Source organism: Dasypus novemcinctus, chromosome 2 (assembly GCF_030445035.2).
Source record: "Dasypus novemcinctus isolate mDasNov1 chromosome 2, mDasNov1.1.hap2, whole genome shotgun sequence".
NCBI classification, from domain to species: Eukaryota; Metazoa; Chordata; class Mammalia; order Cingulata; family Dasypodidae; genus Dasypus; species Dasypus novemcinctus.
Genome location: NC_080674.1, coordinates 40,968,402 through 40,995,556, shown reverse-complemented (window position 1 = coordinate 40,995,556; position 27,155 = coordinate 40,968,402). Strand labels below are relative to the sequence as shown.

General features: G+C 47.7%; 1 protein-coding gene across 2 annotated transcripts; it reads left to right on the top strand.

Annotated features, from left to right (window-relative positions):
• Positions 1-27,155, top strand: GDNF (glial cell derived neurotrophic factor). Of its 2 annotated transcripts, none has more exons than XM_004447212.5 (3): positions 1-1,078; positions 5,671-5,847; positions 24,068-27,155. In XM_004447212.5, exons 2-3 carry the CDS (start codon positions 5,697-5,699, stop codon positions 24,550-24,552), a joined length of 636 nt encoding a protein of 211 aa, XP_004447269.1. In that variant the 5' UTR covers positions 1-1,078; positions 5,671-5,696; the 3' UTR covers positions 24,553-27,155. The 2 variants fall into 2 exon arrangements, with proteins under 2 accessions (XP_004447269.1, XP_004447267.1); XM_004447210.3 differs by lacking the exon at positions 1-1,078 and adding an exon at positions 1,100-1,406.

Genomic DNA, 27,155 nt, shown 5'->3' with positions numbered 1-27,155 from the left:
GGCAAACACTCGGCTTCCCTCACTGGGCCGCTGCACATCTCTCTTTCGTGGTGCTAGGAGAACTCTCCCTCCTCGCCGCTGCCTTCTTTCTGCCCTGCAGAAAGGCGAGAGGGCGAGATCGAGGAGGAAGGAAAGACTTCCACAGAAGCGGAGGAAATCTAGTTAGTCCTCCACCCGGCAGAGCACCTCCCTCCGAGCGTGCCGAGCTGGAGCTAAGCCCCGCGCGGGCGCCGCGGTCAAGTTCGGATTGCCCACTACAGCTGGCCTGCGCCGAGCTCCGCACATTCCTCCGGATCTACCCCACGAGGAAGAGGAGCGAGCCCCCCGGCGTCTCCACTCGCTGAGCGCTCTCCCTGCTCCCCGGGGAGGGGCACCTCGCGTCACCCACTCGCACCCCGCGTCCCCGCCTCGGGAGCTCGGACGCCTCCTCACTGCTCTCCTTTCCCTCTTCTCCTGCTGGGCCCCACTGCCGCCTCCGGACCCCTCCCCTCTCGGGGCCCCGCACCTCCCCTCCCCCATCCCGGCCCCCAGCCCGTGTTCTCGAGGACCAGCCTGCGCTCCTGGCGCCCTCATGTCTTCACGGGACTCCCCGCACCAGTTGACGTGGTGTCTCGTTCGGATTTCCAGGCCAGACCTCAGCTCCGGCGGCAGCATCTGCCCGGCCCGTCTCGTGCTCCCAAGCGCTGCGCCCCGAGAAGGCGCAGAGCGCGACCGCCGCCGCTGAGCCGCCTGCCGCGCCCCGGGCCCGCGCAAGCCCCGGCCAAGAGCGCGGTGCGCGCAGCCGTGTCGCCCCCCAGTCAAGGCAGCGGCGGCTGCTCGGACCTCGGCTTCTGGGGGTACGGGCGCCCGGCGAGGGAGCTGTCGGAAGCCCTTGCCCTCTTCGCGGCGGCGGGAGCCTTGGCCGCCGCCCCCTGCGCGCCCTCGCTGCACCGCGCGGCCCCAGGATTGCGAACTCTTGCCCCCGACCTGTTGGGCGGGGCTCCGCGCTCTTGCCCTCGGCCCTCATGCGTCTTCTGGCTGGGACTCGGGGTTCCTGGAGTTAATGTCCAACTGGGGGTCTGCAGAGACCGGATCCGAGGTAGGTGAGAGAACGGGCTGAGGTGGAAGGGGCAGTTGGCGCCTGCGTCGCCTGCGAGCACGGCGGGCTGCTGAGTGCACGGGACTGAGGGGCGCGCGCGGCCGGGCCCCAGGGACAGGCGAGGAGATTGTTAAGAAGAAAGACTAGAGGGAGCTGAGGCGGCGGAAGGACAGAGGAGAGAGAGAAGTTGCACCGGAGGCCTTGCAGAGGGACAGGTTGCCTTTCCCGCGTGGACAAAGATCTGTGGAGTCCCCTTAGGCCTGAGCCCTCGGAATGCCCGGGAGGGGCAGTTTTTCCTTCCCGACTCCCCGGGGCGCTCCTCTGTCAAGTAAGTCCCCGTAAGGTGCGGGGCTGGGGTCGGTCAAGCCCACTGCGGCCAGAGAGGGTCCTCTCGGAACGTGCAGCTGCAAAGATAGTGTCATTGCCAAGGGCGTAACTCACTTTTGAGTTTGCTTTAGTCTGCTCGGAGGGAAAATGCATGCCCCTGGAGGGACTGATGTAAAGGTGCTGAAACCTAAAAATAGAGGGCTCACCTCCTCCAGCTGCCGGCGGGCAAAGCTACCTACCTCTCCCTGATCGCAAAAGGGTTGCTTGTACTAACCCTAATATCCTCAATCCGTGTCCCCGTCGAGGTTAGGCGAGGGGCCCCCTTGGCAGTCCCGGACTCAGGTCTTCCCCTCGGATAGAAATTGGGACTCCTCCTGGAAGTCTCCGCTAGGCCATCCAGGTGATTATTTTAAAGACCTCTTTCCCCCTCTTCTCTGGGCGTCCTTCCCAATGACATCCCCACTACTACCTTGCAACCACCTCGGAGCTGAATCCGGCCGGGGGTTTGATTTCCAGCCCCACTCGGTGAAAACGAACCCTCATCGTGGCCGGCAATGGACTCTCTCCGGCTCCCAGCCTCCAGGCGTCTCCCTTATTTCGGCTCTTGCAGCTCCCGCCCGCAAAGCCGATGGCGCGTACCGCGAGCAGGCTGCCCAGCCCCCGGCTCTGAATGTTTTTGCTCAGTGGCCAGGACAAGCACAATTTCTTCCGGCCGCCTGCCGCGGATATTTTAGCGTGCTCTCGCCTCTTCCCCAGACTTTTAATATACATACAAATATTCCAAGGACGAGATGCTGTTTCCAACCTCCATGCACGCATTCCTCTCAAAGTGGGAACTGCTGGGCTCCCGCCGGGGCCTGGACCTGTCTCCCCCTCACCATTTCGCGGCGCCTCGGCTTTGGCTGGGTAGCCGGCGGTGCAGACTTTTAAACAAATCCCACGTGTCGAGTAGCACGCGGCGTCTCCAGCTCACTCCCGCAAGGGGTTCGGGCGCCCCCAGGCCTGGGACCCGGCCTCGAGCCTTCCATCTCAGACACCCACTCTCCCCGCCCGCGGTCCCCGCCTGCCTGGGGGAAGCACCTCGCATTCTTTTTCCTCCCCGTCTTGAGCTCAACAGTTTTGAGCGGAGGGAGAATAAACGCCCCCTCCTCCCGCCAAGTCAAGAACCTAAGGCACTGTTAAGGAAAGCAAGCTCTTTTAGCAATCTCTCTCCCTATCCCAAAAGAAAACCCCGAGTTTACAGCTAACGCGTCCTCCCCGCCCCACCGCCTCCTTTTTCTCTGCCCGAGAGCTGGATCTGGAAGGCAAAGCCCAAACAAACCTCCCAACCTGCCAGGCACAAGAAGGTGCGGGGGCACTGGCGGCGGGAACGTTCTCCTGCGGTGAAGATGTCACGGTGACGCCGGCGATGCGGGGAAAGAGGGGGAGGGAGACGGCGACCGCCGTTTCTAAAGGCAGGTTGCCGAGATACCAGCTCAGGTGACATGGGGCAAAGGAGGAAAAGTGAGCGGGGATGAACGACTAGGACTCTGAAAAGCAGAGGCGCTGGTAAGGGCATCCAGAAGTTTCAGGGCTAACTCGGATTTGGGGAGGAGTGTAGGGGGAGTGGTTTTTCTCCGCCAGTTTTATACTGAAAATGACTTCGCAGCCGACCCGCCGCCAGGGCGCCGCGGAGCTCGGGCGGTTTCTGGTGCCCCCTGGCGCCGGGAATCCAGAAGCGCCCCGCGGCGCGCGGCGGCTTCTTCCAACACTCCGGCTCCCGCCCGGGACCTGGAACTCAGGTGCCCGCGCCAGTGGCGCGCGCGTTTTGCTGCGCCGGGGTCCCCCGGTCCCCCTCTGAGTCCAGAGCACCAGAAAGGGTGCGGGGACAGCCAGCGGAGCCAAACTAGGGAAGAGGGCTTGGTTCCGGCATGTAGTAGCGTACGGAGCAGTTCGCGCGCGGAAAAGGGGGATGACCGCTGGAGTTGACACTCCGGTTGGAGGTGCTTTGGAAAAGCGATAGAGACCCGCAGGGAGACCGCGGGGACGGGAAGGGGGGTTGGATTGGGGGCAGTGCACTCAGATGGATTCTGAGGAACGCGTCCCAGTAGACGGCCGTGTGCCTAGCTCTCACCCCCATTCCCACCCCGCCCAGCAAATGCCGGGAACTGAAGAGCCGCTCCAATTGGAGTCAGCCGGGACAGCGCTGGGGTGGGGGGTGGGAACGCACCCTCCCACTCCTGGGCGAGCGGGGGAGTCCTTTCGCGGCCTGGGCCGCGCCCCGCGGAGGGCGGGAACGCGAGGTGGGAGCCTCCTCTAGTGAGGCGGGGAGTTTTCCACTGTTTCCTCTTTTGCCAGCTTCTCCACACATCTAATTGAGGATCTCCACTTCCAATTTAAAAACCCTCCGCCGGCCAAGCAGGGAAAAACCCTCTTAATGCGGAAGGGAAATCTGGTGCCTCCGTCGCTTCCTGCTGGCGGGCACCGCGATTTGGGATGGCGCATTAACCCCGCGACTCCCTGCTCCTCGGGAGCGCCAGCCATTTCGCACGCACCCGGAGCTGGCACGAGAAGGACGGGAGGCCTTGTGTTCACCCAATCCCCCGGCCGAAACGCCTCGCTGCGCTCATTTTGCACGGCCTGGGTGCAGTTGTGCCAGGGCGGGTGCGCCTTGACCCAGAGCCGCGTCTGTCGTTCTCCACCCCGCTCCCCCCGGGTTTGCACACCAACCCGTGCTGTGTGAGGCGCCCCGAGCTTCAGGTCGCTCCGAGTTGCATGTCCTTGCAAACTCCCCAAACCCAACAGCTGTGTAGCACACAAACAAACGCCCAAGGAACGGAAAATGCATTCGTCTCCGCAGCGGTGGGAGGTGGCAGCCGAATTAAACGCTTCTCCGGGTGGCCTGGACGGAGGCCGGGGTTCTGGAGGGGATGAAGGCGGGGAGCGGCTGGAAGGGAGGTGGGTGCACCAGGGAACTAATGGACTGGAGAGATGCTGAGGTTTGGGCATTTACCAGAGGGAAAAAAGCCCACCCCCCAAACCCCACCCCCTCAGAAAAAAGTTCAAAGTGGTTTTCCAAAGAATCCGTTTTATTTGGGGAAGGGGACGGTAATCAACTGCATGAATCTCGAGTCGCTTCTGCTGGAGAATTCTCTCCTGCACCCTTGGAGGCTAGAACATGTCGCCTGATCCCGGCTGCATTACCCTCCTTTTTAGGCGTAGCCAGCTGGAGCCTTCCCACTCCTCCCTCCCTCCACGAGGACCTGAGCCCCCACCACTCCCCGTCTCGCGTAGGCCTTCGGGTGGCCGCGCACCTCCGCGGCGTCCGGGACCCAGAGCCATCGTCCAGGCGTCACTGTGACGGGGCGCGGGGACTCGCGGCTCTCCTGGGAGTGAAGGGATTTAGCGCCAGAATCCGACATAGCTGCAAAAATATAATGAAGGGGGTTTATCACGGAAGATTAAAATTTTCAAGACAGATGCAATCCTTTCCTAAACAGCAACGGTAAAGCAGTTATTGAGAGCTTACTGTATACCCTGGTAGGCTCTTTTCATGCGTTATTTAATGTCCATAACCATAAAAGGTGAGACTAGTATTTAAAGCTGGATCCATACTTAGGGAAGTTATGTAACGCAGTTAATTCCCTTTCAGGCTTAATAAGGTCTCCAAATCCCTACTAAATTCTCGTTCCGGTGACAAAATGCTTATGGGGGGGGGGGGGGATAAAGTGCCGTCGGGCCAGCCCCCACCTCACCCGGCGCGTGGAACAGAGTCAGGACCCGCCCGCATGGGGGGTGCGCTGGATTTCATTTCTAAAATAAAAGTTCGGGGCCGCCTGCTTGGGTTGGTTCCCGGGGCCTGTAGGAGCTGTCGGGCGGGAAGGGGAGACTTTTGCCAGGGACGAGGGATGCAGAGTGAGGGCCGTCGCGTGCCCCCCGGGGGCGGGGGTAGGTTCCCACGAGGGTCGAGAGGACCATCTGGGAGTCCGGGTGCCGTCGTGTTGGGGAATTCACCTGCCGGAAGAGTTGCCCGCCTTTAAAATCTGAGCCCTACGGTGGATTGGTGGAGGGAAAGGAGGGCTGCTGTGGCCTGGACAGCGAGGACGAGCCACGCCCAGGGGGCGTCGGGGAGGGAGGGGTGACAGGGGTGGGGGGGCGCCCCGGGAACGGCGGGGCTGCAGACACCCGGAGGGAGGGCGGTGACGAGGTTGGCGAGGGGCGCAGGGATGGCGCGCCCAGGCCTAAAGTGCACTCTCGGGTTCTCTCTCCCGCGGCCCACCGCGCAGGTGCCGCCGTCGGACGGGACTCTAAGATGAAGTTATGGGATGTCGTGGCTGTCTGCCTGGTGCTGCTCCACACCGCGTCCGCCTTCCCGCTGCCCGCCGGTAAGAGGCCTCCCGAGGCGCCCGCCGAAGACCGCTCCCTCGGCCGCCGCCGCGCTCCCTTCGCGCTGAGCAGTGACTGTAAGAATCGTTCCCTCCCCGCGGGCGGGCCGCCGGCGGACCCCCACGCATCCCCGCACCCCCACCCGCTGCCGGCACGCACCCCGGGCCGGGCGGGACCGCTGCGTGGTCTCTTTGAACCAGTGGGCAAAGCGGCGCTGGCGTGGAGGCCCCAAAGCGCCGGGACGCCAGCTTGTGAATGACACACGGTTGCCCAGCACTGAGGGTACCGAATTTTTGTGTTTAGAATTAGGGTGGACAGATATTATTTCCATCGCCGCAAGAAAACAGAGTTGTCCTTTTTTCTCCACATCCCCATCACATACACAAATCCCCCCCCCCCTTTTTTTCTCCCTTTCTTCCAAAGCCCTTAATTCAGAAAACTATTGCAGTTCCACCCCAAACTGCCCCTGCAAAACGTGAGGCAAGAGATTGCACAAAACCCAAGACAGAGACAGAGAAAACACAGCAGGGCCTCAATTTCCAGAACAAGCATCTGGACAATGTCAAATCTGTTCAGAAAAGTTCCGGTTCTAGAAAGACTTGAATGGTAAATAGTGCCGGCTTGGCCGAGAGAGAGAAGGCTGTACTTCACTCCATCCACAACAGCGCTAACTCTGAAGAAATAAAATCTCTCTGTCCCTCAAAAACTGACATGTTTTATTAGGGTGTGTCAGCTGGGATTTGATATAATTTATCCTTTCTTCAGAAGTTTAACTGTTGTTTAAAATACTGCATTACAAAGTTAGGGACTATTGGGAAAGGTATATAATTTTAAAAAAAGTAACATTAGAAAATTTGACACACATCCCCAAAATAAAGCTGTAGTGAGCTGTGGCCAGGCTATTGTTCTGGCTAGTCCTTTTTTTTATTTTTTAAACCCAGAATTATTTTTTAAACAGTAGAAACAACCCAACATAATGGCAGCCGTGTGTTAAGAACCCCCCATATCTAGGAAACAGCCCATGTGATGGGCTTATTGTATGTCTAATTACAGCAAAAAAACATCTTTTCCCAGAAGCCCCAAGAAAGAGAAAAGGTGCACTTTCTAAGGCAGATTGAGACTTCAAGATTGACTTGGGGCTAGGGAGAAGTGGTTGATTCCTTGAAATGAAAGTACCTGTTGCCAGAGTTTCTGTCAAAAATTAATTGTATAAAATTATTTTCAAAGGCTTAGGTTTCAATCATGAATTTCCATCTGAGAGCTATGTACCTGGTCCTCTAATAGAAACTTCAATTCAAAATGCCCCTCAGTGCCATTGTCTTCAGCACCGTACACGGGAGAGCTGAGTCACTGACTTTTCATTCATTTGAACAGCCTAGGCTAGGAGGAATGGAAACACAGTGGCAGATAATAGTTCTCTAACCAAGACTTTCAGGATTTGAAAATGACTGCATCTGATCATGGGGATGATTAATTTAGAAAGACTTAATTGGCATGTCAGTATCCCATCTACCTTTGCTTATTCAGTGCTGGCTCCCAGTTCTGGCTGTGCCTTCAACTAACTCTGACTTTGGACAAGTTATTTACTTATTTTAGAACTCAATGAACAGTTTACAACTATAAATAAGGGGCACCTTTCCACTCCAAAATGCCAGTGGCTGTGAGATTTGTCCTGTGGCCTTTGGGCTCCTGTCTTAATTGTTGTCCTTTGGGAAGAGAATCCTGTCACTGGAAACATCTGATGAGCTTTTTAAAATCACTAATGCTGTGTCCCACCCCTGAAGATTCGGACTGAATTGTTTTGGAATATGGTCTAGGCAGCTGGATTTTTAGATGTTCCCTGGCTGAGTCTAATATGCAGTGAAGGTAAGCTTGGCTTGCTTTGGTGATACACTTTTAAAGTCGCAAATCAGAATTGCTATTTAAAGTAAATTACAGGTTACTTGGGGCCAGGATAGGGGAAGGGGGAGGAATGGAGAGTTATTGCTTAATGGATGCAGAGTTTCTTTGGGGGTTAATGAAAAAGTTTGGGTAATAGATGATGGTGATGGCAACACAATACTGTGAATGTAATTAATACCACTAAATTGTACACTCGAAAGTGGTTAAAATGGGAAAGTTTGAGTTGTATATATGTTATCACAAAAAAAAGTTAGAAAAAAAAATTACTGGAGACATCAACGGCTCCTGTAAGGTATAACCAGTTACAAAGCAAGCCAGTCAGCATTTATGTTGAGGATGGGAGTTCATCTCTGTTCCTAAACTGGTGCTAAGTCATCAATGATCAATGGACAAAATTCTGATCAATTGTATTTGAATCAGCAGAACACGCCCATTTCTGAGTTATCTATGGGAAGGCCCAATAGACCTAGAGGAAATGTGAATGAGAAACATTTCTAAAGAGAAACTCAGCCACATTCTAAGCCAAATTGACTTCTTTCCAGGTATGTTCGACTCAGTAGCAAGCTGTCAGTGTAGGCAAGGCAGAATAATGACAATGTGCAGACTTTGAATACTCAACCAGTGTCAACACGCCCTGCCCCAGTGCTGACGTTTATATCCTGCACTGCACATAGTGCAACTGGTGAAAGTTTACGTGGAAAACATTAAGTCACTGGGTTGCACTTGAAAATAGAAAGTACTCTCAATTCTGGTTCTTTTAGTTCCCTTCAAATGCTTGTAACTTAATGACTGACAAAAGAATAAATGGTTCTGCACTATCCAAAGGGGGACTGCATCCGGTCTGCATGCTCCCCCCATGAGGTTGGATATGTTCTGCTCTTCCAAAATAAACAAACCCATCAGAATTCTATTCCTAGCATTATCACAGGATGAACTAACCGAATAGAATTAATAATTGACTAACTTGCCTAGAGGTTGACTGTCAAGTAAATGAGCCGTGGCTGCCTCCTATAGCAAAGTTTAACTTGTCTAAACTCAGACTTAGGATTTTGTTTTTGGGACACCCAAGACCTTTCTCTACTGTTTTCTTTGTTCCTTTGTTTCTTTTTGCCAGTATCTTCTCCAAAGTGTGATAAGAGCATGTGTGAGGAATCTAGAAGTTGAAATTCACAGATGTCATTGCATTTTAGAGCTAAAAAGAAGTCCTAAGAGCTTAAAAAAAAAAAGAAAAAAGAGCTAAAAAGAAGTCCTAAGACCTAAAGAAGTAAAGCAACTTGTCCGAAGGGCCACATTCTTGATGGCAGGAGACAGGTCTGCTGAAGCCGGATCAAGAGCTCTTTCCCAAACCAAACTGCAGCACAGTGTGTCCACTTTTGCTTCCTGGGGGAAAAGACTTTATAGGGGAATAAAGTCTTCAACAAATGACTGAAACAGTGTCGCAGGGTTGTCTGAATTTAATGAAGGTTAGTTAATTACAGTCATATTTCAGATCTCAGTGGTGTGTGACAGCTATAAACAAAAACCCAAATGGAGGACTATTCTAAAAAATAAATTAAGCATAAATCCATCCAAAGTGTGAAAAAATGAATAAATAAAAGCATATATTCATTCTGCAAATATTTAATAAGCACCTCTATGTGCCAGGCACTGTCCTAGGTACTTAGTTCACATAATAGACAAAAATCCCTGCTCTGACAGAACATTCTAGCAAATGTGCATATCCATACACCTGAAAAACTAAATATGAAGAACCTTGAGCTGGTAAGGTGGGCTTGATTTTTTACACACCTGGAAGCCAGCCAGAAGAGGCAATGAGCATTGTTAAATTATAATTACAAATAGCCCCCAATTTATTATAATATAATGGGATGATATCCCACAAGTTTTGTAGCAGGCCACCAAATTTCCCATTGAAACAGTTTTATAAGTAAAGCTATCAGTTACCAGGCTAGCCCACAAAACTATGTCTAAACCATGATATAATTAAACTATGCTTCACAATATTATTCAGGCCAGAGTCTCTGCCCAGGGTACAAAGACCCATAATTTACAGAAGAAATCAGGGAAATTCAACAAGCAAGAGCTCATGTTAACATGTTCAAATCAGACTTTGGTTTGGATCTCAGTTTAGCAACTTAACGTATCTTAAACTTTAGTTTCCTCTTCTGCAAAATAGGGATAATAGAAGTACCTACCTCATGGGGTTGATGGGAGGATTTAATGAGATAATGCGTTGCGAAGCCCAAGCCCCCAAAATAGGTTACCTGCCACCTTACTCCCAATGGGACCCTCCTGGGCACCTGGTGAATGCCCTTCTCCTGTCACAGCTTTTCACTTTAGCATCTCGGCTAGGATGCTGCTCCAAATGGTAGCATTTCTGGCAGGCCAACATAGTACCAGCGCCTTCTGGGGAGGTTATTTTGGGCCCCACAGTCAGTTGGTCAGCACGTAGGCAGGCCAGCCTTGCCTGGGATCCTGCCCCCAGGTCAGCTCCCCCGGTTCTTCCCGAGTTTCTCAGCTCCTTCCCTTCCCAACTTCCTGAGCCCACATATTTCCTATGGAATTTTTCCCACTAGCCTTCCATGGTCATGCTAAAGAAAGAGAGAGAGGGAGAGAGACCTTCTTCCCCCCAGGGAAATAAGGAAGCCAGAGCAGGGTAAGATCCTTATGTGATGGGGGGTTGTTGGAGGCTACCTACACTGAGATCATGTGTTTCTGTTTTAACTTATCCCAGCTGAATATTTAATTTGTTTCATAAGCCCAGCAAAAGCTTTAGTGATAGAAAAGGCCCTTGCTCAGCCCACCATTATATAAAGAAGGAAACTTCTAGCTCCGTAAGCTGGTTAAATGATAAGCTTTCAAATGTTATGTGATATTCAGAATAAATAAAGGCCATCCATTAATTTTCATCGTTTTAGAGAGATTGTGAGTGAGTAATACGGTAATAAAGTGACTACACAGCAAAGGCTTTGCCCCTTAGGAAGGGGCTCTGAGAATCAAGAAAATGCTTAATTTGATTTGACCAGTCTTAGAACCTTAGGTTAATCCAACCGCTATCCAGCATTTTCCCTACTAACTTCCCTTTCATCTTTGTTTATTTAGCATATACAATCTATAGCACCTTCATTTGATTACAGTACTTATTCTTTAATCACCTGAGTTTAATCAAGATGCAAATATTAAGAATCTTTCATGTACTAGGTGCTATGAGGCATGAAAAAAGCAAAACTGTCATCTTAAATAGTGGTGATCTAATTATAAATTACAGATGAGCGAATGGATAGATGGATGGGTGAATGGGTGGGCAGATTGTCAGACAGATAGATGTGACTCTACCAAGGGGTTTACATAAACCATAGTCACAGAAGGAATTCCTAGCAACGAGGATACTGGGATTTGGGGAGCAAATCAGGAAAGGAGTCAGGGAAGAGGGAAGATTTGTACTGGTACTGGAAAGATGGGTGTCAGATAGAGAAGGGGAAGGAAGAGAGGGGTCATTCTAGATTAGGGAGAGGCATGGTCAAATTCATGACCATGATATGGGGAAAGGGCAGGTGGTAGATACAAGGAGGAAGCCAGATTAGTGTCTGGGAAGAGGTGGCAGGAAACGGGCTGAAATTTAGGATTTCTCGGTAAGTGATACCCAGATTATGAGGCTCTGTGAAAACCCGGCAAAGAAGGTGTTTGCTTTTATTTCAGTGGCACTGAGATGCCACTGGAACATCTGGAACAGACAGGTGGCAGCAAGTGGAGCTGCCATCTAGTAGCACATGTTACTCAAATCCTAGGCTGCTTATGAGTAAGGTCTAGAGAGCTAGTTGTATTTTTATTTTGAAAGTTTGTGCCTTTATTTTTAAAAAGCTTCTAAGTATAGGCACAATTGAATCAGCCTATTAATCCTCAAGTAAGTATGAATAGCTACAAATAAAAACTTAAAGTCAGTATATAGAATTTCTTAACTACCCACATGGTTAACCCAGTTTTTAACAATGGGTTTTATATCTTGTCCTAAAATTAAGTAAATTTGATTTCTGGTGGGAAAGAGGACATACTATTATCTCCGTTTTACAATTGAAGGCATGAGACCTAGATTGTTGTTTCAAGATCACAAAACTAGTAAGTGGTGAAGCCAGAATTCTAGTCCCAAAGCCAATATTTTTTGGCTTAACGTAGACTATGCTCCCCTATTAGTAGATTAAGAGAACACAAACATTGGCTTGCTGAAAATACATTCACTAACCCTGAAGCATAGATTTCTAGGAAAATAAACTAGCAAGCTAATAAAAGGAGAAGGAAGGAATATTGCGTTTCCTTTAGGTCCTTTTTTCTTTTAATTTTCTTTTGGGCCACAGTGGGCCTAGACTAGTTTTATTAATAGCTATATCAAAGCCTATATGGCAATATTTAAGGAGATAAGTGTGAATTGCCCTGCGTATATTGAGGCTCTCACAAGGAGGATCGCCTCCCCTAACTCTAAGTGAGAGCTCCTCAGGTGCCAATATGCAGACAGTTTGGGGGGTGTCTGGTAGATACTTTTTCTAAACCATTCCCATTTTGCCTGGAGAAAGTAGAAACAAAGTGAAACTCCAAAAGTACCAGAGGGATTGCTACTGTGGAAGTAGGAGTTGGTCTTTTTTGAGCTGCTCTGAAGCATGGTTTGGATTTGCTTGGGAAATCCTGTTGGGAAGAAACTGTTTAGCTCAGTAGAGGCAAAAACCACTTTTATATGAATTAATCAAGATAAATGATGGAAAGAGGTGGCTTTAAAGACCATGATCTTCAAACTTTTATGCTTGCAGGCTTGCAAAATAAATGTTGACAAGCAATGCATATTTTTAATTTGGCATCTAAAATTTTTCATCATAAATTTATATAATTATACCAGATGTAATTTCCAACCCATTCTGGAACTGTATATATGCTTTAGCTATATTTTTGGCAAAACCTTGGAGCAGCAAATTTAGCTCATTCAATTCATGGAAAACTACCAAACGAATAAACCCAAATGTAACGACTTCTTAGAAAAGGTCTGACTTCATTTTCCAGTTCAAATACACATGTTAATAATGCATACTCCATTATAACCAGGGCACTTCTGTATTCTAATTATAAGATGACTAGCTAGATGGGTGAATGGAAAGGCAGGCACACAGAGCTTCTAGCCTTGCTGTGAGTATCTGGCCAGGATGAAATAAGGAACCAACCCCTTCAGTATTGCTTATTTTATTGAAATGGACTCTTTCTGTGCAAGTGTTCTTAGCACCATGAACACGAATTTACTCTTCACCGAAATTTACCTCAGTAGCATTTTGCCTTTTTTTTTTTTGGAACCACTTGAGAGTTAGCTGCAAAAATCATGACAGTAAGTACTTCAGCATGTATCCTCTTAAAAAAAAAGGACACTTGCTTTTATTCAGTGATCTCAGGAAATTAATATTGACACATTACTGTTATCCATCATATACTCTATATTCAAATTTCCCCAGTTTCACAATTACATCCTTTTATAGCTTTTTTTTTTTTTTTACAAGTTAGGATCCAATCAAGGTTGTCATGTCTCTGTCATCTCCTTTAGTCTAGAATAGTTGCCAACCTTTTGTTTGTTTTTCCTGACACTGACGTTTTTGAAGAGTGCACTGCTATCCTGCCTAATGTTTCACAAACTGTCTTTCAATTTGGATTTGTCTGATTGTTTCCACGTGATCAAGTTCAGGTAGACATCCTTAGACTACTCTGTCAGGAATGATGTGTCCTCACATTGGGAGTTTGTGCCAAGGAGTGAAGTCCGATATGGCACTTGAAGGTTTTTCTACCTAGGGCAATGCCCCACAGTAAAACGAGTAAGATGGGTAAGAAGTACTGCTTCTCTCAGTCGATAGACAATAGACGGGGACTGGAAAGGAGGACACCCAGCAGCGGGCTTGTCCTAGCAGACCTACTTTACAACATGATTCACACCTAAGTGCAAGATGATAACAGGGAAACTGATTCTCTTAAAACTCTCCTCAGAAACTGTGGAAAGTCTTCATATCCCTTCAGAGGGCTACGTGCCTCTGTTAGAAGACGCTGGTCTAAGCCATAGTGGGCACGAAATAGGGGCTGCGGAATCAGTTGATGTGTGTGTGGTTTATCTTCAGTCGTTTCAAGGTTCATGCAAGGGGCAGGACAAACTGCCAAGAGAGGACTGTTCCTTCTGCTCACCAGAACTCAGGCCACCACACCAGGAGCCTTAGACAGGAGAAGACGCTAGTAGTTACTAGCAAGTGTCTAGATGCCTTTGGAGTACCCAAGCTTTGTCTAGACCCATTAAATTGATCTTCGTGCTGCTGCCCCCCATGTAAACGTGGCTGAAGCATTATGGGAGTTGCAAAAACTGTATAGCCTTACTTTAGGCACCATTTATTAAACGCTGGCTGTGGGCCGGGCACCGTGTGTGATCAGTTTTCATGCATTATGTATTTAATCCTTACCTGAAGGGTAGGTGTGATTCTCTGCATTTTAAAGATGGGGAAATTGGGGATCCCCAGGATTAAGCAATTTAGCCAGGATCTGAACCCAGGCCTGCCTAAGTCTCCTAACAGCATGAGACACTTGCATGCAACTCTTTGACCACAGCAAAATGTCAGAAAGAGAATTGATGAATCTGGATAAAGGATTCATGGTGTTCTTTGTGCTGTTTTGGTTTTGCAAGTTTTTGTAAATTTGAAATTATTTCCAAATAAAATGGGACCAAAAAAGTCAATGAGGAGAAAAATCAGGCACTGGGGTTCCACAATCTGAAGAATCTCTGAAATTCCAGTAAACTTATTCACTGGGAGGTAGCAAGTGCTGCCTTCCCAGGACCACAGGACTCTATCAAGTAACTCAAATGACAACGAACTCTCTTCTTTTGCCCCTTTCTTTTCCTGTCATCTTCTCTTAGTCTCTGCTTCTCATCCTAGTCCCTAGGGCCTGAAGCTTTCCTTTTCAGCTATCGCGCCGTCCATCTCCTGGGAAGGGCTGAGGAAGTTGAGCGCAGAATGTCAGTGGAATTCTGTGGCCTCTCCGGCTGTGGAAGGGGTTCTGTGGGAAGGAAGAAACAGGGCCTTTGTAACAGTTTTTGGGGAGACTTTCCCTGCAACCACCTGCCTCTGATAACACCACAAGGGATTGTTTTTTCCTAGTGGCCTTTTGTGCACTTAATTTTATGAGGTAACTTTCTCGCCCTTCCCCATTAAGTTTTTTTGAGGGCAGTAGCAGAGCTCATGGTGTGTGCTCATTAGCGTGGAGTGTTTATTACTGCCTGTGGAGTGCTTTTACCTCACCCCAGGTGTTCATATATTAGCCAACAAGTGGACACCCTGTTGGGTGTTTTCCTGATGTGAAAACAGGAGGATGGACACTTTTCTCCCCAAGTGAGCTATACTGTATTTCAGTAAAATTATTAGCATACCTATTATAAAATATTGAGTATATACCTGGAAATCAGAGCAGGGAACCAAGAATCTGAGTGAAGAAATGAATAAATATCTCTTCCTGGTTGGGATGTTTTGGCTATTTGTATTCACAGAGTAATTCCTAGTACATTTATTGCAAGTTTTCTTAGTTGAATTATAGGATAAAGTTCAAGATGTAGTAGGAGTGTACAATGTTGATCAAAAAGGGTGGAGAGGTAAATAAATGGCATTTGGTGGCTTTTTAAAAGTATTCTCAGGACTCTTTTTTTCTATATTCTGAAGTAGTTGTCTTTCTGGTTGGTCTTTTTCCCCTGCCTTGAGAGAATCCAGAAATGCTTTTTTAAAGCAACAAAACACTGGTGTTTTTACAACGCAAATACTTTTCAAATAAACCCATGTCATGCCTTACTGTCAACAAACCACTGGTCATGCAGAGAAGGCACTGGTATTTCTGGAAATGGTCACAATCACTTAGTAAATTGCTTCAGCTGGTGATTGTTCTTAGGAAAATAGATGCTCTGGACCCCTCTCGAAGTTAGCCCAAGAAAAGCCTATGCAGGATGGTCTATCTGACTCTAGATGAACACTCTGTCCAAAATAGGAAAAGGGATACGGCCATTTACATAAGGTGAAACGCATGGGCTTTCTGGTGCTTAGTGACCTATGGACTGTTTTCCCCTTTAATTATTTCAAATAAGTGACCAAATCAGCAATTTAAAATAGTAGTCTCAGATTATTTCAGAGAACTGGAGCATTCTCATGGACTAACAACACACGTCTCAGAAGTCACCGAAGGTCATATAAGAACTAGGGTTGACAGCCCAGAGATCAGCTACAAAGGCAAGTCGTGCAGCACTGGGAATCCATTTTATTGTAGTTGCAGTGGGTGATTCTAGCCTTGGAATGGGAAGCTGAGTATGACCTAAACATGCTTAACCCAGCAGAAACAGAAATGAATAAAACAACTGGGGATTTTGAGAAGGCACGTTCAGTGTTTGACCCTTTCGTGATAGAGACTAAAGGAATTATAGCAGGTTGTCGTAGTATGTCCTCTCGGAGGTCATTGGCTCCATCTCTGCTTTATAGATTGGGAAACTGAGGCTTAAGGATGTCTCAAACTAGAACCCAGGTGTTTTAAACTCCCATCCCAATCCTTTCTATGCCTCATTTTGCCTCTTAAATAGGGCACAAGGAAGATGACTTGGTGATTTGAGAGGGGATTGAAGGTGATTATTTCAAATGTTGAGCCACTGAGCCAAGAGGTAAAAAGAATATAACTACTAGACCGTCAGATGCGTCCGTGGGGTTTCACAGGGTGCCTGATGGTGGGCTGAGCCAAGTGCCTCTAGGGCAGCGGCTAGCAGTGGGTGTCTTCCCGACACAGCTGACTGAAAACCTATGTCTGGCAGCTCTCTCCCACCGTAGACTATCCTCTCAGTGGCCTGGAGCTGGGGAGGGTCCCGGAGAATGCCAAATTCACCTCAGAAGGATTAAGTGACTAGCCCAAGGTCACGGGGCTTATCAGGGGCTGGCCCAGGACTGGAATTCAGGGCTCTGTCCTCTCCAGCTCTGCAGTGAGAGCCTGTCATTCCGTGCCAGAGAGAGTTTGAGGAGCTTCCGGAGACGGGGCCTCGCTCTCTGAATCTGCTGCCGTTGGCTGCCGGCTTTCCGGCTTTTACTGGGCAATTGCCAGATCTGTCTTAGAGTGATATGTAAGAACCAGGACACGGGAGAGATGCCCCTGGAGGCATGGCTTTCCTCTTTTGAGAGACAATTTACTGTGTTCTGGGGCCCATGGCGGCCTGATTTTAGAATCCACTTAATATGCCTGAAGTTTATACCAAGTTTTCCAACAGAAGATATATTTCTCACTTCAGGCTCTGAATTTGGTCAATGTTTGCAAGTAAAACCTTGTACCGCAGTAAACTGCCATATGCAGTGAGTCCTGAAAAGCTGCAGAGAGGTAGCTTTTTTGCTTAAAAATAAAAGGCCGCATGGAGTATTAGAAAAAGTTCAAGCTTTGAAATCTAACCAGTGGGTCCATATTTACTACCTCAGTAGTCTTGAGCAAATATTTGTCTTCCTGAGCCTCAGTTTCCCCATCTATAAAGCAGAGATAATATGTGATCCCAACATTTGCCTTGCAGGGCAAAGTTAATGTTGTATGAACGAATCTGACACAAGCAGGCATCTGCCCCGCTTTTATCCTTGATAATACTTTGCATCAGGGAAGCTGCTATTTAAAGTATAGAATGATGAGATCTTGCATAGTGAAGAGTTTTTCCTTAAATTATTTTTAATTTGTGAATTTGATGATTTTGCTTAAAAAGACTCAGCAATGTGGTTCTTAAAGTAACTTTTCAATATCAGTGAAAGAAATTCATGTCTGCACCCTTTTGAAAGGTAAAAAACAACTTACTCCCCCAAAATGGCATTAGTTGGGATATTTCTTGAAGAGTTTATCAGTCTCAGGCAGATATTTTCTTTTCATGTATATAGTATATATAAATATAAGCATGAATATATATATGTATATGTATATAGAGAGAAACAGAGAGAGAGAGAGAGTATTTCTGCTTTTCTTACACTTTGAGAGCAGTTTGTTCTTTATCTTATCCACAGGCAGGCAAAGAACACCAGCCTGAATGGCCCTCACCCCCCACCATGCATGATTTTCTGTTTTCCCCTCTGCCTGGACCACCTTCCCAGGGGTACTACATGTCCGGTCAGACTGCCAAGCACAGCAGAGGATGGCATTTCATGCCTCCCACCTGGCATCCAGTCCCACCCCAGAACCAGGCACTATCCAGGAGTGAGGGCATCCTGTGGGCACTGGTTCCAGATGTCCCTCTCGCCTCTGTGGCCTTGGCTAAGGCAGTGGTAGCGCACCCTGCAGATCTCAGCGTGGAAACCCCTGCCCCTGCCAAACGCAAAAGCTGGGCCATTTACAGTGTAGTACAGCGTCTGGCTGTTGCCATTCAGGAAACACCTGGGCCTTCTCTCCTGGGCCCTTGCATCCCCCGCGGCTGGCTCAGGAAGAAATCCAGCCTGGCCTGGAAGGGGCCACCTCCCGGAGAAGGCACTGTGGGTACCCGGATCAGGCCACCTCTTTCCTGGAACACTCTGGAAGAGCCTCAGAGCGTCTTCCCTCCATCCTTCAGAGCCCACTCCAACTCTGGGTGAGGAATGATCTCTTCTCCCCTCTGTAGACAGCACTTTGCTGCCCTCCTCTCGAGCCCACTCTTTGAAGACTTAAGGAAAAGGCCAGCTTAGACCCCCCAGCTTCACTGGGGTGAGGTGGGTTATAGCCTAACACGAGTATAAAAAGGACCCCTTTGGTTAAAGTATTTTTAAGTGTTTTTGTTGTTGGTTGGTTGGTTTTTAGAAGGTACCAGGCATTGAACCCAAGACCTCGTACATGGGAAGCAGGCACTCAGCCGCTTGAGCCACAATCACTCCCCAATGAGGGGTGGTTTTTTCACTTGTTTTGTTTTGTTTTTGTTTTTTTTTAAAGATTTATTTTATTTATTTATTTATTTCCCCCCCTCCCCTGGTTGTCTGTTCTTGGTGTCTATTTGCTGCGTCTTGTTTCTTTGTCCGCTTCTGTTGTTGTCAGCGGCACGGGAAGTGCGGGTGGCGCCATTCCTGGGCAGGCTGCTCTTTCTTTTCACGCTGGGCTTTCCTCACGGGCGCACTCCTTGCGCGTGGGGCTCCCCCACGCGGGGGACACCCTTGCGTGGCACGGCACTCCTTGCGTGCATCAGCGCTGCGCATGGCCAGCTCCACACGGGTCAAGGAGGCCCGGGGTTTGAACCGCAGACCTCCCATATGGTAGACAGACGCCCTAACCACTGGGCCAAAGTCCGTTTCCCCTTGTTTTGTTTTTAAGAGGTTCCAGGGATCAAACTGGGACCTCAGAAATGGGAAGCAGACCCTCAGCCACTTGAGCTACATCTGCTCCCTGTGCTGTTTAAGAGAAGCCTAACATTTCAGGAGAATACTTTTGTCCACTGTGCCAGCTTAACCTAGATAATATTTTGAATTATGCAAGTTTAGTTTGACTGTTACAGGCAGTATCTGGGGCCCTCACCGATGTTTCTCTGAAAGTGCAGTTAACCTTACCAGCCAATATCCCAGTCTTTTGTTCCTGAGGCGATGTTACTGTTTTCCCCCCAATCAAGGGAAACATAGTCTCTGCAATGAACGGTTTGTTCCCAGAGTCATGCCCCAGTACAAGGTTTCATTTGTTTAAGTAATACTGTTTATACAAAAGATGCATCAAAGTTAAAATATTTCAAATAGAATAACGCCAAAATATTTGGTTGCACTCTGAAGGATCACTTAAATGCATTTGAGCATTTTGATGTTTCAAAAACTTTAGCTTTTGGATGGACGTGTTTTCCAAGATATATCATCCAACGAGTCTGGGAAATGAGCAAGTGTTTGACCTTTTTTTAAAAATGATGCTCCTGTTCTGTAGTCTGCAAGCAACTTACTACAAAGTTAATACTAACGAGGGCTGTTTGTGTATCTGACACTCTGCCAAACCCTTTATAGAATGAAGAAGAAAGGACTACTCCATTAAGTGCCTTAATTTGGGAAACTAATGTAAACCCAAGCCCCCTTTTTACCCCTCAGCTCGGTGAATTTCTGGAGGATGGTTGTGGCTGTGGTTTCTCAGTCAGTCGGTGCAGGGAGCCTCTTGTCCGGGCTGGGCCTGTGGCCTTGCAGAATTTTAAGGACAAAGCCCCGTGAGGTTTCCCAGCACGGCTGTGCAGAAGTGTGTACTTCCAAATGCCCCCCAAGGCTGCGCACTGATAAATTGAGGCTCTTTCTCAAAATTAGCTCAATTTCTTTCTGGAATTTGGAATCTAGTGGGAAATGGCCAGCCTCTTTGCTCTGTGCTTTGAAAATTTTAATGTTAGCCTTTCCTGGTTTTCATATCCATTTAAAATTTTCAGCATAAATATTTGTTTGTTCTCTTTTTCAAGAATGAGAGGGGAAAAAAAGCCTTTCAGCTCAATAAGACTCACCTATGCCTAAACTTGGAGCTTAAATAAATACTTTAACATTAACAAGATAGAATGGAGATTTTCCCTTTAAAGGGACAGTTCTCACTAATTGCCCCCTTTAGTTCAGCACATGGAACATTTATCAAGCACTTCTCAGGTGCCAGCAGGCCTTTTAATTCAGGGTTAATAATCTGTTCACCCCATCAGCCAAAAACAAATGGTTTGTGCATTCACATTGCTACTCGCGTGACCTTGAAAAGGCCAAATGGAGTTTAAAGTAAGGAAAGACAGACAAATGTTCTCATAAATGAAGTGTAATCATAAATACTGTAATATTTGCCCCATGCAATATTTGGTACATAAACTGAAAAACATACTCTATTTACCTGCAATTCAGATTTATCTGAGCATTCTGTATTTTGTCTGGCAACTCTCTCTTATATTTCCACAGTTTATGAGAAACCCATGCATTCAAAATGTCTTAAAAGGGGGAACAAATGTTTTCAAAAACCTTGAAAGTATTGGGCTCTGAATAAGAATCCTCTAAGTGCTGACTGAAATCATTATTGTTATTCTAGTAATAAAATATATGTGATTTTATTATATAAATTAAGTCTCTAAAGTAGTGTGACCTGCACTTTTGCAACTCGGTTTTTTCCCATTAGCTTATCTTAAAATTTTAGTAACATTTCACCCTCATTTTTGATTAATCTTCAGTTGAAAATTGTTCTTAATCGATTTTAACTTTCTATGTTTCCAGGTTCTTAAGTTAATGATCTATTCAGGAATTCTTAAAATAGATCCTGATCCTGGGACCCCATAGTGTGAGTTCTTTTGTAAAACAAAGAGTCTTTTTTGGAATTTGAAGACTCTTTTGTGTTTTGATTAATCACCCCTAATATATCAATTTCAGAGGCTCACATTTCCATATGAGCATGGTGTTTTGACACTGGCACACCTGTATTTATTTCCTCTTTTATGGTTTATTATTTAAACACACAAATAGCCAAAAAAGAGCTGCTCATTTTTTTAAAAATAAGTCGTTCATTTCCTTAAATCATGGTGATTTAAAGGCTTAATAATAATATTTTAAAAGTCCAGTTAGAAAGCGGTTTGAAGGAAATGACAAACTAAGAATACTTTTCCACTCTTCCCATCTCTCTTGTTAAAAGCTATCCCCAGGGAGTACGAGTCTTTTCCGAAGATGCAGGATGAGGTGGGCATGGAGAGCTAAGGAGGGAAAGTCAATTTGGAGATGGCTAGTCAACTCCCAGGTGGACCTCCCTGTTTCAGGGCCGCACAGCTTTCCTTCATGCTGTGGGCTGTTTGTTTGGGAGCCTTTCATTTCATGATGATGCAGTCCTCAGCTGAAGTCCAAGTCTCCCCTTGAAAACTAAGGACTCTTTCACCCTTGTAAAGTGACCTAATTCATTCAACAAATATTTATTGACCGGCTCCAGGGGCTCAAACTCTCTTTTACATTCTCGAGATTCATCAATGAGCAAGCCAGACAAAGGTCCCTGCCCTCGAATTGACATTCTACCAGGGAAGATAGACGTTAAATTACAAACATAATAAATCAGGAAGTTCTATCGTGTGTTAGACCATAGTGCGTATTAGGGGGCAGAGAGCAGGACAGGGGGTCTGGATTCAGGGTCGGGGAGGGAAGTTAGGGTGGTCCTTGTCAACAATGACCTTTGAGCACAGACTTGAAAAAAGTGTGGGAGTGGGCCCTGGGGCGTCCTGCAGGAACCAGGAACCGTGCTCCAGGCAGAGGAAACAGCCGCTGTGTTTGACCTGTGGCTCTCAACCAAAGAAGATTTTGTCCTCCTCCCCCCCCCCCCCCCAACATTTAGCAGTGTCTGGGGAGGGGTGTGTTGCCACTGGCATCTAGCAGGCAGGGGTCAGGAATGCTGCTAAAGATCCTACAGTATACGGGGCAACCTCCCACAACAAAGAATGGCCCAAAATACCACTTGTGCCAAGGCTGAGAAGCCCTATGAGTGAGGACCAGCCAGGAGGCCAGCGCAGCCAAGAAGGAAGTAAGGAGGGGGGAAGTAGGAAGAGAGGCCAGAGGCAGCAAGGTGGGAGGTGAGGGGATGGCCAGGGGAGGCAGAGCCTTTCTTTAGACCAGTGCAGACTTGGGCTTTTATTCCAGTTATTCCAGGAGAAATGGGGAGCCATGGGAGGGTTTTGAGCAGAGGAGGGCTATGATCAGAGAACATTTTAAGGTGATCTCTCTAGCTGCTGGGCAGAAAAGAGACTGAAGTGGGTAAGTGTGCAAGGAGGGAGGTGTGTTCCGGGGTGTGGCAGTTATCCAGGCAAGAGATGACGGGCTTGGGCCACAACAGAAGCAGCTTCATGACTTCTGTGCAGCTGAACCATCCAGTGCTAAAAAAAATTTCACATAGCAAGCACCAAGGTGTTCTGGGATTCCATGCAATCCCCACTCGTGTTACTATTATATATCATGCTACTAGTTAAGTTGCCTTAACTAGGACACCTAGTATCTCTTTTAACAATTAAGTAGGGGAAGCGGACTTGGGCTAATGGATTGGGCATCCGTCTACCACATGGGAGGTCCGTGGTTCAAACTCCAGGCCTCCTTGACCCGTGTGGAGCTGGCCCACGTGCAGTGCTGATGCACGCAAGGAGTGCCCTGACACACAGGGGTGACCCCACGTAGGGGAGCCCCATGCGCAAGGAGTGCGCGCCGAAAGGAGAGCCGCGCAGCACCAAAGAAAGTGCAGCCTGCCTAAGAATGGCGCCGCACACACGGAGAGCTGACACAACCAGATGATGCAACAAAAAGAAACACAGATTCCTGGTGCCGCTGATAAGGATAGACGCGGTCACAGAAGAACACACAGCGAATGGACACAGAGAGCAGACAACTGGGGTGGGGGGGAGAGAAATAAATAAAAAATCTTAAAAAAAAAACAAGTAGGATAGGCAAAACAGATTTATGTTTATGGCAAAACAAATTGACATGAGTTAAGCTTGGTGTAATCTTTTTAAGTTGTAACACAGTCTTAGCCAAAAAAAAAAATAATAATAGTCACTCTTGCTAAGAACTCTTTTAGAGTAAAATTAATTAAGGTAGATTTTTCTACCTTTTATATATGTATAATCCTAAACATAACTAAATTACCTGAAAATGGCATGAGGGAAACAAAAGTTCTACTTCCTAATAATAGGAACCTGAATTGCTTTCTTCTTTTATAAATTTATTAAGTTGTTCAAATAGTTTTCTCTTCCTTGATCAGCCAAATACTGAAACACAGCTGAAAACACTGAGAGGTTGCTAATTCATACTTTTAACCCCAAAGTCTCAAATATCTTAGAAGCTTCACCTCATCATTCTCAGGTTTGATCTTGCTTGAAGATCCTATCTCTTGTCCAGTTTGCAGCCAAAGATGCTGCGACAGGCACAGCTACGTCAGAGTTCTTCAGGGACTTGTTAAAAAACTCAGATTCCTCCCTCCCCCACCCGCCCCCCATTGCCCGGGCCAGGAGTCTGCGTTTCATTCAGCTTCCCAGCGTGTTCTCACGCGCACTCATGTTTAAGAACCGCGAGGTCACGTTACCAGCAAGGAAAAAAATATAAGAGCAGCCTGCCCACACCACATCTCTGTAGGCTTGTTAAAAAACGGCAGATGTTATTCAAATGAAAAATGTGCTCTCAAGGATTTGTTTTCTACAAGGAAGTGTGTCTCCCACTAGAGGCCTCCTAGTCGCTTCTTTCAACGAAATAATCTCTCTTCTGCAGCGTTTTGGAGGGTGCTTTTAGTCTCCGTTCTTGGGGGATTGCAGTGGTTCCTTAGCTTACCTGGCTGATAGTTGAGTCCAGTTTTGACTGATTTAAGGGATAACTTTGATCTAGAAGACTGCTCGTAATGATCGCCACTGTTGTCTCATGTGACATTTTCTCTCTTCTTGTTGCACAGCAAATATGCCGGGGGATTATCCTGATCAGTTTGATGATGTCATGGATTTTATTCAAGCCACCATTAAAAGACTGAAAAGGTCACCAGATAAACAAATGGCAGTGCTTCCTAGAAGAGAGCGGAATCGGCAGTCTGCAGCTGCCAACCCAGAGAATTCCAGAGGGAAAAGTCGGAGAGGCCAGAGGGGCAAAAATCGGGGTTGTGTCTTAACTGCGATCCATTTAAATGTCACCGACTTGGGTTTGGGCTATGAAACCAAGGAGGAACTGATCTTTAGGTACTGCAGCGGCTCTTGTGATGCAGCTGAGACAATGTATGACAAAATATTAAAAAACTTGTCCAAGAATAGAAGGCTGGTGAGTGACAAAGTAGGGCAGGCGTGTTGCAGACCCATCGCCTTCGATGACGACCTGTCCTTTTTAGATGATAACCTGGTTTACCATATTCTAAGAAAGCATTCCGCTAAAAGGTGTGGATGTATCTGACTCCGGCTCCAGAGACTGCTGTGTATTGCATTCCTGCTACGGTGCAAAGAAAGGGACCAAGGTTCCCAGGGAATGTTTGCCCAGAATGGAAGATGAGGACCAAGGAGGCGGCGGTGGAAGCCGAGGAGGAGGAGAAAGGCAGCCGTCTTGGGAGCCTGGTAGACAAAGATCCAGCCGCAGAAAACTGCACAGGAGAAAACCGCCCACCGCTCTCTCCCACGTGGCAGCCGATGGCATCAGAAGCTCAGGGCTGGTGTCCCTGGCTGGGTGTGGCCATCCTTTCAGCTGATAACAGTCCACTGCCACCCGGCACGGGTGCAGTTGCGGATACGCTCAAAGAACCAAAGCCGCGTGTCTCCTGCGGTTGGTGTTCACGTGTTTGAAGATGCCGGAGAATCAGCAAGGCTGGTGCAAGCCCACTTGTCCTTACGTTCTACTGCTGAAAGCAGGAATGGTTTCTTTTTTCTGTCCCTCTGTTGAGACATACCCCCAAAAGAAGAAGAAGAAAAGCGAAGACACAAGAGCTAAAAAGCTTTGAATTTGGAAGCTGAGGCCTAAGGTTTTCTACGACCGGCGTTTTTGTGAACGGTTGCTTGATGGATTTGAACATGGTGTGTGGGGTGGGGAGAAGTTGGATAGGAACCAAAAAAAGGCTGTCCTCATGGCTAAAAACAAACCTGAAGCTATTTCCTTTAGACCCTTGGAAACAGGAAACAAGTTGTGGTTTTCAGAGGCATTCTTGTAGGAGAGCATGTGGGAAGGACCCCAGCTGCACCGGGGCAGGGAGACTTGCGGGTGCCAGTCGGTTTACAGAGAGACAGATGTTACATACGCCCCAGCTCTGTCTATGCGTGGTCACCAGTGACCAGAGAAGCTACTCGATGCAATGCATCTGTTTCAGATACAGAAATATAGCGAAGATATTTATTGAGATTTAAGTTATTGTTATTTATTGCCGTTCACTAATGAGTTTCTCTTTTCTCCCTTATTTATTAAAGTATCTTTTCAAAGGTGCCAAACAAAACACAAAGGTGACAAAGAAAAGTTTAATTGGGAACAAGGGTCCGTGCTTTTCAAAGTATTCAAAAGTTGTGTTTCATTTTGTTTGCTAGCCAAAAATCACTTACTTTACCTTTTTAATAAAATCCCTGGTTCGTTTCCCTAGATTTCAGCATCTACCATGGTTGTTAGGTTTTTTTTTTAGAGTTCAGAAGGAGCATCTCTGCAAGGCCACCTTTTCAGGAGCAGTGTGCAGAGACCCTTGGCACTTGGCTTTATTTCTTCATTGCTCCATCACCAAACAAATACACGCCACAAGTGCCACTTGCTGTTGTATTTAAGCTTTCATTTCCCCTCCACCTGTCTGTCCATAGTGCGCATAGCCACATATGTAAAAGGTTAAATTCCTTTTCGTAGCTAGTGCTGGATTTCCTGTTGACCCAAAAGTAAAGTAAAAACTTCCTGTCGGGTCGCCATTGTTGGGTCCTGACGGGCTGAGCTCTCCCTCCACCCTGGCCCACCCTGCGCCTGCCCGCGAAGCACCCTGGCTGGCCGGTGCGGGCCACGAGCTCACTGACGGTTTCCAGAAGTGGGGGCTGCCTGGGTCCCATACAAGCCCCTTGGCTGGATACCTGACCCTTCGGAAGAAGGGGGCTGAGGAGGGTGGATGGGGAAGACACGTGTGGCCTGGCCGTGGCTTACACACACGCGTCGGGTGCCTGAAGGGGGTGCTACCTTTACGATGAGGGGGTTCGGGGGTAAGGAAGCGTAGGATCAGAGCAGCCTTCGCCTAAGTGCCCCAAATTGGGGATTTGTCTGGCAGCCGACACATGCACGACGCACCCTCTATTAGAGCTTGTTACAGATTTCATAAAAGGGATTTTTATCAAGGAGATGATCTATTAACTAGGTGGCTCTTTAGCTACAAAAGTGGAACCTATTTAGCAATTAAGTGACCCTCTGGCCTCTGGCAAATAATCATGTTGATTTTCCAAAGTCACCAAGAAGCAGCAGTTCCCAAAATCCCCGACCTCCTGCGAAAGACCCAAGTTCTCCCCCATTCTGCCCCTCTCTGTCCAGTCCACACACCCCCTTGCATGACTCACTCTCACCCTCTCCTGGGGCCCACAGCAGGGGCCTTTCGGAGAAGCAGCCTGCTCCAGTGACCAAGCCGGCCACCTGGTCATTCACGAAGCACGAAGCCCCAGGGTCGCCTGCGCAGTTCAGATAACGCAGATTTGGTGGCCGATGGTCCCGGGTTTCAACCTCAGTCCCCCGCAGCAGCCCAAGGAGTCCCTGCCTCCAGGGCCGTGGGGTTGCTGTGGGTGTTGACTACTTGTTCCCGGCATCACCTGCACACCATGAGCAGATTTTTACATTGGCAATTTATGACTCCACCAAATCCACAAAAGGGTAAAGTTGGTGATTTTTCTTTCTCATTGCCCTTACCATGTAGGTGTAGTAAGGAGTGCACGTCTTTGGAAGTTCTGACTTCTCTGATCTGTCTCGGTCGTTTGTGTTATGCAACCAAAGTTCTCTACAGACTTTATTTTTGTACAATATCATTTTGTAACTTTTTACGAATAAAAACTCATTTCTATGGC